Genomic DNA, 9,205 nt, shown 5'->3' on the forward strand with positions numbered 1-9,205 from the left:
AGCACGGATAGGGACACTGGGACGGGACAGAACCAGACTGGGCCCAAAGCCAACGCCGCTGCCTGTAGTGCTAGTAATATCCCATGAGCTCATTCCAGCCCCCCCCCCCATCAGCCAAACAGCAGCTTCCAGAATATTCCGTTATCTCTTCCTCCCGGATCCCCCGCCCGTCGCTGATAGGCCTCTGTCTCCAGCCCCCCGGGCCCCCCCATCAGTAACAACTCCCTGCACCCCCTACTGGGCTCTGATCTTTCCACTCCTATCAGTGCCTCCCCCACCCCCTACCCAAGGGGGGTACCCTATCCATGCAGCCCCCCCCCCAGTTATATCCAAACCCAGACTGACCCCCACGGCTCAGCCAATCAGAGCAGGAAGGAGTGTGCCTAATAAGCAATATGGCAGCTCAGTGAAGGAATGCTCTGGGCGCCCTGACGTCCATTACTCCTTCACTGCCCCATCTGATTAATTAACAAAGGTCACACAGGAGCGGCCCCCCTGCTAATTACCCCCCACACATAGCTGTCAATCAATATGACGGCGGATCTAATTGCCCCCCCCCCACCATTCCGGCCAATATCTGCACTAATTCCCCTGGGCATTGCCCGAATGCAGCTCGGCAGGGGCAGAGCAAACAAAACCACCCCCCCAACACCCATAATGTTTATAGGGGAACGTCGCCGCTCTGGCTGTGCTACTAAGGGGTTAACCCCGCGGTGCTGAGAGTTGGAAGGGGAGGCTGTACGGTTTGGGAAGCGGCCAGTATCCCCCCCCCCCCCGCCGACTGAGAGAGAAATGGAATCCCCCCCAGAGGTTGGAATATTAACAGGAAAAATACACTGGGAACCCCTCCAGGGCCGAGTTATTGCCCCCCCCCAAGTACACGGAATCAGGGGTACCCTAACCCCCCCCGATAACAGGAATGCTGGGAGTTGGAAACAGTACCCAGCATCCCCAGCTGCCCCTACTGTAACTCCCAGCATCCCCAGCTGCCCCTACTGTAACTCCCAGCATCCCCAGCTGCCCCTACTGTAACTCCCAGCATCCCCAGCTGCCCCTACTGTAACTCCCAGCATCCCCAGCTGCCCCTACTGTAACTCCCAGCTGCCCCTACTGTAACTCCCAGCATCCCCAGCTGCCCCTACTGTAACTCCCAGCTGCCCCTACTGTAACTCCCAGCTGCCCCTACTGTAACTCCCAGCATCCCCAGCTGCCCCTACTGTAACTCCCAGCATCCCCAGCTGCCCCTACTGTAACTCCCAGAGTCCTCAGCTGCCCCTACTGTAACTCCCAGCATGCCCAGCTGTAACTCCCAGCATCCCCAGCTGCCCCTACTGTAACTCCCAGCATCCCCAGCTGCCCCTACTGTAACTCCCAGCATCCCCAGCTGCCCCTACTGTAACTCCCAGCATCCCCAGCTGCCCCTACTGTAACTCCCAGCATCCCCAGCTGCCCTACTGTAACTCCCAGCTGCCCCTACTGTAACTCCCAGCATCCCACTGCCCCTACTGTAACTCCCAGCTGCCCCTACTGTAACTCCCAGCTGCCCCTACTGTAACTCCCAGCATCCCCAGCTGCCCCTACTGTAACTCCCAGCATCCCCAGCTGCCCCTACTGTAACTCCCAGAGTCCTCAGCTGCCCCTACTGTAACTCCCAGCATGCCCAGCTGTAACTCCCAGCATCCCCAGCTGCCCCTACTGTAACTCCCAGCATCCCCAGCTGCCCCTACTGTAACTCCCAGCATCCCCAGCTGCCCCTACTGTAACTCCCAGCATCCCCAGCTGCCCCTACTGCAACTCCCAGCATCCCCAGCTGCCCCTACTGTAACTCCCAGCATCCCCAGCTGCCCCTACTGTAACTCCCAGCTCCCCAGCTGCCCCTACTGTAACTCCCAGCTGCCCCAGCTGCCCCTACTGTAACTCCCAGAGTCCTCAGCAAGGCACAGTATTTAACTATTTGTGTACCAAGGTGGGAGACAAAGAGGGGGGCCACACTGTATCCATGGGATTTCCCATCATGCCCCTCTCTGCTGACCCCCAAACAGTATCGGGGGGGGGGGGGGGTGAGATGGTCCCTTATAAAAAGAGAAATTTTAATCAAAATAAGCATTTTTGGCCTGAAAAACCCCAAGTATTGGCAGAGTTTCCCATTCATCCCAATGGGAGTGGCGGTTGGGGGGGATTCTGGGGGCTTTTCAGCTCACATAGGGTGCCGGGGGGGCTGCGGCGGGAAGGGTCGTTCAAAGCAAATTGCTCCTTTCAAGTCTCATCTGCAGTTCATTAGCGGCGCGGCCAATCGCTTTCTTCCCAAGTCGTTTTATTTTTTTTCTCGCCATGAAACAAACCGCATCTAATTGCCCTAAAATGTGTTAATAAAAACAGGGTCTCGCCCCCCCCCCCGAGCCCCCCCCCGAGCCGGGATTAATAGGAACGAATTCACTCGATAATTAGTTACAAGCGATGGGAACGGCGAATACGTGGGAGGCAGCGGCGCTTAATGGAATCACTTAATGAAAGGAAAATACTGAGAAACCTTTTATTCCCCCCCCCCCATAGTATATAACAAGGTTACAGATATATAGAAACATTGGGGTAACAGTCACCCCGCTATAGTTCCAGGGGTACCCAGGCACAAATAAGCACTCACCCCAAATCCCCCCTAACTGGCCTTCAGGCTGCGCCCCCTTAGCCCATAACAAGGTTACAGATATATAGAAACATTGGGGTAACAGTCACCCCGCTATAGTTCCAGGGGTACCCAGGGCACAAATAAGCACTCACCCCAAATCCCCCCCTAACTGGCCTTCAGGCTGGGCCCCCTTAGCCCATAACAAGGTTACAGATATATAGAAACATTGGGGTAACAGTCACCCCGCTATAGTTCCAGGGGTACCCAGGGCACAAATAAGCACTCACCCCAAATCCCCCCTAACTGGCCTTCAGGCTGGGCCCCCTTAGCCCATAACAAGGTTACAGATATATAGAAACATTGGGGAACAGTCACCCCGCTATAGTTCCAGGGTACCCAGGGCACAAATAAGCACTCACCCCAAATCCCCCCCTAACTGGCCTTCAGGCTGGGCCCCTTAGCCCATAACAAGGTTACAGGTATATAGAAACATTGGGGTAACAGTCACCCCGCTATAGTTCCAGGGGTACCCAGGGCACAAATAAGCACTCACCCCAAATCCCCCCCTAACTGGCCTTCAGGCTGGGCCCCCTTAGCCCATAACAAGGTTACAGATATATAGAAACATTGGGGTAACAGTCACCCCGCTATAGTTCCAGGGGTACCCAGGGCACAAAAAGCACTCACCCCAAATCCCCCCCTAACTGGCCTTCAGGCTGGGCCCCCTTAGCCCATAACAAGGTTACAGATATATAGAAACATTGGGGTAACAGTCACCCCGCTATAGTTCCAGGGGTACCCAGGGCACAAATAAGCACTCACCCCAAATCCCCCCCTAACTGGCCTTCAGGCTGGGCCCCCTTAGCCCATAACAAGGTTACAGATATATAGAAACATTGGGGTGACAGTCACAATACTTTTCCCACAATCCTCTCCTGTCCACACTGGAACTTTCTATAAATATTATTCGTTCCATGTTAAACTCCGCCCCCGGAGCCCTAAGTCTCTTATTTCCCCCAATTATGATTGTTCAGTTTCCATAGTAACAAACTCGTTTCCCCCAGTCGGCTGAAGGGAAGGGAATTATTATCTGCGTTGCGCTAAGTCTCTCTGGGCAGAATGTAGGGGAAGTTGGGCTGTACCACTGGGGGCAGGGGGGTCCCCAAAGCAGTGATTGGCTGTTTCTATTCCCTGCACTGCTCAGACTTCTGACACAGGCCCATAAGGACTTTGGACTGAACCATCTCATCAGGGGGGTTTGTACGTCGGTGCCAGAAAGTGAGGCAGAGAGTGGCACCGCCCCCCTGTAGCCACAATTATAGGTTTTAGTTTATGGCGGGAAAGTCAGTGATGTTCTGCTTCCTGTTCTGGTTGTCGGTCAAACGGGTAGTTTCTCTATCTGGGTCGGAACCATGTAACTGGAACTGGAACTCTCAACAGAACTCAAGTCTTATTCAACCACTCAAGGAATTGGGTGGGGCAAGTCATTCCCAGGGACAGAAGGGGCGGGGACTGCATTAGCCAGGGATAGAAGGGGCGGGGCATCTTATATATCCAGGGAGAAAAGGGGTGGGAAACTTCTAGACCAGGGAGAAAAGGGGTGGGGCAACTTATATAAAGGGGCAGAAGGGGGAGGGCACCTTATATACCAGGGAGAAAAGGGGCGGGCACTTTATATAAAGGGGCAGAAGGGTAGGGCACCTGATACATCAGGGACAGAAGGGGTGGGGCAACTTATACACCAGGGACAGAAGGGGTGGGGCAACTTATACACCAGGGACAGAAGGGGTGGGGCAACTTATACACCAGGGACAAAGGGTGGGGCACTTATACACCAGGGACAGAAGGGGTGGGGCAACTTATACACCAGGGGTAGAAAAGATAGGTACCAAATATACAAGAGCTTGAAGGGGTGAGGCACAGTATATACAACAAGGGGTAGAAATGAGGGGGCACTTTATATACCCGGGGCTGATACAGACGCACCTTTTTTTTCCATATTGTCAGCTGCTCCCTGCAATGAACCAATCACAGGCAGCCGGAGGGAAAACAGGTACTGCTTATTGGTTCAGATCCAGGGTGGGGAAGGGGGGCTGCACCATCAGCATGAAACGGGGTCTGGGCACATTGGGCAGCGATAGGGCAACGCATCCCAGAATAAGAATAGAACTTTATCTCCCCTCAGGCTGCAGATACCGACCCACAATCTTCATTCTCTCTCCCAGTACCATTGGGTCAGTACCCTTTGGCCAGTACCATTGGCCAGTACCATTGGGTCAGTACCCGTTGGCCAGTACATTGGGCCAGTACCCTTTGGCCAGTACCATTGGGTCAGTACCCTTTGGCCAGTACCATTGGGTCAGTACCCTTTGGCCAGTACCCTTTGGCCAGTACCATTGGGCCATTACCCTTGGGCCATTACCCTTTGGCCAGTACCATTGGCCAGTACCCTTGGGCCCGTACCCTTGGGCCCGTACCCTTGGGCTGTACCATTGGGCCAGTACCATTGGGCTAGTACCCTTGGGCTAGTACCCTTGGGCTAGTACCCTTGGGCCCGTACCCTTGGGCCCGTACCCTTGGGCCTGTACCCTTGGGCCCGCACCCTTGGGCTAGTACCCTTGGGCTAGTACCATTGGGCCCGTACCCTTGGGCCAGTACCCTTGGACCCGTACCCTTGGACCCGTACCCTTGGGCCAGTACCCTTGGGCCAGTACCCTTGGGCCAGTACCATTGGGCCAGTACCCTTGGGCCAGTACCCTTGGGCCAGTACCCTTGGGCCAGTACCATTGGACCCGTACCCTTGGGCCAGTACCCTTGGGCTAGTACCCTTGGGCCAGTACCCTTGGGCCAGTACCCTTGGGCCAGTACCATTGGGCCATTACCCTTGGGCCATTACCCTTTGGCCAGTACCCTTTGGCCAGTACCATTGGCCAGTACCCTTGGGCCCGTACCCTTGGGCCCGTACCCTTGGGCTGTACCATTGGGCCAGTACCATTGGGCCAGTACCATTGGGCCATACCATTGGGCCAGTACCAGTGGGAGATCCCATGGCGGCTCCTGTTATTCTTTACTTAATATCACTTTGATGAACAGAACTTTAGATGGTGGCGCTGTTCCATTGTAACCCTATGGGCTGTAGGCTGAACTGGTGGTGGGAAGCAGTACTGCAACTGATCGGCTTTACATTCTATCTGTATATAGTGAGATACAAATACCGCTATGTATTGGTCGCAGCAGCTAATTCTAGACACTGGGGAGGGGGCTCATTTATAAAATTCACGCAGCGCAGAATTAATCGCACAACATATTCACCCCGTGTTTATATTTATAAAGCCAGACAAGACCGGCGCATTGAAAACGTGGGAAACCGCGTGCGAAACAAATATTTGCACATTTTTTTTGTTTATAAATGACCCCCTCGGTGTATTTTTTGGCTCCTTATTAGGAAAATGTATTGTAGAGCAAACACTGCCATCTGCTGGCCAATAGGAGTATTACGCTTCACTTCTCAATAGCGCCCTCTTGTGTTCTGCTTTTGTCATTACCAGGCCGCACCGGGAGGTACACGTTGATAGAGAAATGGAGGGAGACGGAGAGGCATTTGGCCCCCCATGAGAACCCGGTGATATCGCTCAATAAGTGGGGGCAGTACGCAAGTGACGTTCAGCTGATACTCAAACGCACGGGGCCGTCTCTCGGCGAGAGACCCACCTCGGACAGCATCGCCCACGTCCCCGAAAGGACTTTGTACAGACAGAGCCTCCCTCCCCTGGCCAAGCTGAGGCCCCAGAACGACCGCTCCATAAGGAGGCGAGAGCCAAAGCGGAAATCGTTGACTTTCACGGGGGGCGCCAAGGGGCTGATCGACATTTTCGGCAAAGGCAAAGAGTCGGAGTTTAGACAGAGGGTCCTGAACAACTGCAAGACCACCGCCGAGGAGCTGAAGAAGCTGATCCACCTGCAGAACGAGAAGCTCCTCTCCCTGGAGAAGCAACTGGACTCCAACGAGGCCGAGACCAGGTATTGGCAGCAGAAGCACAAGTCCAACCTGGACGAGGAGATGGGCCGCTTGGAGCAGAAGATCAAGAAGAACGAGGTGGAGATCGAGGAGGAGGAGTTCTGGGAGAACGAGCTGCAGATCGAGATGGAGAACGAGAAGCAACTGAAGGAGCAGCTGGAGGAGATGAAGCAGAGGATTTCCCAGTGCGAGAGGCAACTCAAGGCCTACCAGGCCCAGATCCGCTCCATCGAGGGGGGCATCGAGGCCGAGAAGCTTCAGCTGGAGGACCATGAGGCCCAGGTCAAGGGGGGGATCATCAGGGGGAAGATGGAGAAGGTCAAAGGGGACCTGGAAGTCCAAGGCCACGAGAGCGTGAGGATTGAGAATGGCAGTAAGGCGGTGGAGAGGTCCTTGGGCCAGGCTGCCCGGCGACTGCTGGTAAGTACAAAGGGTGGGTACTAACTCATAACTGGGCGGGCACATATGGAAAGAGATGATGTATCAACTCATTGGGGTGGGAACCATGTGTAGGTTGTCCCCCCAGTCCCTGGCATCCATGTTCTACTGAATGTCAACCATGCCAGTTTATATATAGGCTGTGCCCCCCCAATGGCTGCCTATGGCACTCAGTAGGGCACACAGTTCATATATAGGCTGTGCCCCCCGATGGGTAATTAATTTAGAGACCCTCTTGCCCCCCCCCAGGATCGAGAGCAGGAACTCGAGCAACTCACCAAGGAGCTTCGCCAGGTTAATCTGCAGCAGTTTATCCAGCAAACTGGGACCAAGGTGACCGTCCTGCCGGCCGAGCCAAGTGACGCCGAGTTCCCCCAACCAGAGAAAGGTGAGGCCCTGGGGCACCATAGAGGGTATTGCCCCTGCCCTTAGCCTTTAGATTGTAAGCTCTTGTAGCACTTACTGAGATTACTTATGGGCTTCCGTTCGCCGTGTAATACACCCCATAACCTAAAGGGGGAGCTGCTGTAATTCTCATATAAGAAGTATGTTTGAGTTAGAAACTGAAGTCTTCAGGGGCATCCTGGGAGTTGTAGTTTGACAACCGGAGGGCTACAGGGTAAATAAATCACTAGTGACCATGGGACCCATACTAACTTAGCAAGGGGGAGGGCCTTGCTATGCCCAGTACCCCCCCTGATGGTGGCCTGGGGTAGAAGTTATGTAAGTTGCCCCATAAGGCCTCATGTAGAGATATGGAGGGAATACTGAGCATGCTCAGTAGCCATTGACATCCCAGAGCCCACTGAGCACGTGCAGTGCCCCGGGCACCATCACTCATATCCATTGTGCCAAAATCCGATGTTCTATTTTCTTTTCTTCTGTTCCAGAACCAGCATTTCAGTCCGGATCCCTGAAGCGACCCGGATCATCTCGCCAACTTCCCAGCAACCTGCGCATCCTACAGAACGCGCTGACGTCGGGTTTCAACCCAGAAGGGATCTACGTATAAACCGCCATGTACTCCTATCGCCTGTGGGAGGAGCCACAAGCCCCGCCCCCGAGGATCTCCTGTAAATTCCGCTAAGACAAAAAGAAAGGATGGGGGGGGGGGTCACCCCCACAATCCAGCGCCAGGAACTGTATAACTGCACTGGATCCGATTATCGGGGGGCGCTCGTGTATTCGTTCTCATACTCCAAAGTATTATATTTAATGTGTATTAGAGACTGGGAGGCGGAGCCAACGCTCATATATATATATTTTTCATATGCTAATGAGTTTTCTAACGCAGACCAATGATTTGTAACGTTTCTGTACATGATCAGTATTTCCAGCCGTGACAGTGTTACCCGCGGGGCCCCGGGCCCCTACGCTTGGGGGGGGTCTCCCCTCGATTCGCTACGACCGCTTTGTGGTTGGGCGTCACTTCTCTATCGCTGTATTTGCTGTTAAAGGGTTAATCCGGAACGGTCGGGTCGGAACCACGGAGCCGTAAGCTGGAAGGGCCGTGATTCTTGTTTGTCATTTACACGTATGTACTGGGAAAGTGCCTGGGGGGGTATTCAGCCGTGTATAAATAACGCAGAGGCATTCACAGTCCCGCCCCTTATCACTTCTACCCAATCAGCACAGTTCATTTGGAATATGTAGTAGTACTTCCTGCTCCTGGGCTGCTCTCTTTCCCATGGTCAGGCAGGAACCTCCCCCTGGGTAAGTGAATCCAATCTCCCCCCAGTACTTACCCAGGTACAGAGCTCTGATTCTCTGTACTTCCTGCTCCTGGGCTGCTCTCTTTCCCATGGTCAGACAGGAACCTCCCCCTGGGTAAGTGAATCCAATCTCCCCCCAGTACTTACCCAGGTACAGAGCTCTGATTCTCTGTACTTCCTGCTCCTGGGCTGCTCTCTTCCCATGGTCAGGCAGGAACCTCCCCCTGGGTAAGTGAATCCAATCTCCCCCCAGTACTTACCCAGGTACAGAGCTCTGATTCTCTGTACTTCCTGCTCCTGGGCTGCTCTCTTTCCCATGGTCAGACAGGAACCTCCCCCTGGGTAAGTGAATCCAATCTCCCCCCAGTACTTACCCAGGTACAGAGCTCTGATTCTCTGTACTTCCTGCTC

The 9,205-nt window shown here is 54.2% G+C and overlaps 1 protein-coding gene across 1 annotated transcript in view; it reads left to right on the forward strand.

Annotated features, from left to right (window-relative positions):
* The window catches only part of rassf8 (Ras association (RalGDS/AF-6) domain family (N-terminal) member 8), an 11,571-nt gene extending 3,024 nt beyond the window's left edge, over window positions 1-8,547 (forward strand). Inside the window, exons 2-4 of the mRNA XM_031898096.1 lie at window positions 6,087-7,064; window positions 7,332-7,470; window positions 7,973-8,547. Coding sequence (XP_031753956.1) covers window positions 6,087-7,064; window positions 7,332-7,470; window positions 7,973-8,094 — 1,239 coding nt within the window. The 3' untranslated portion in view covers window positions 8,095-8,547. The remainder of the gene's footprint in view (window positions 1-6,086; window positions 7,065-7,331; window positions 7,471-7,972) is intronic.
* Window positions 8,548-9,205: the final 658 nt, after the last annotated feature.

The sequence above is a fragment of the Xenopus tropicalis genome, chromosome 3, assembly GCF_000004195.4.
Source record: "Xenopus tropicalis strain Nigerian chromosome 3, UCB_Xtro_10.0, whole genome shotgun sequence".
NCBI lineage: Eukaryota > Metazoa > Chordata > Amphibia > Anura > Pipidae > Xenopus > Xenopus tropicalis.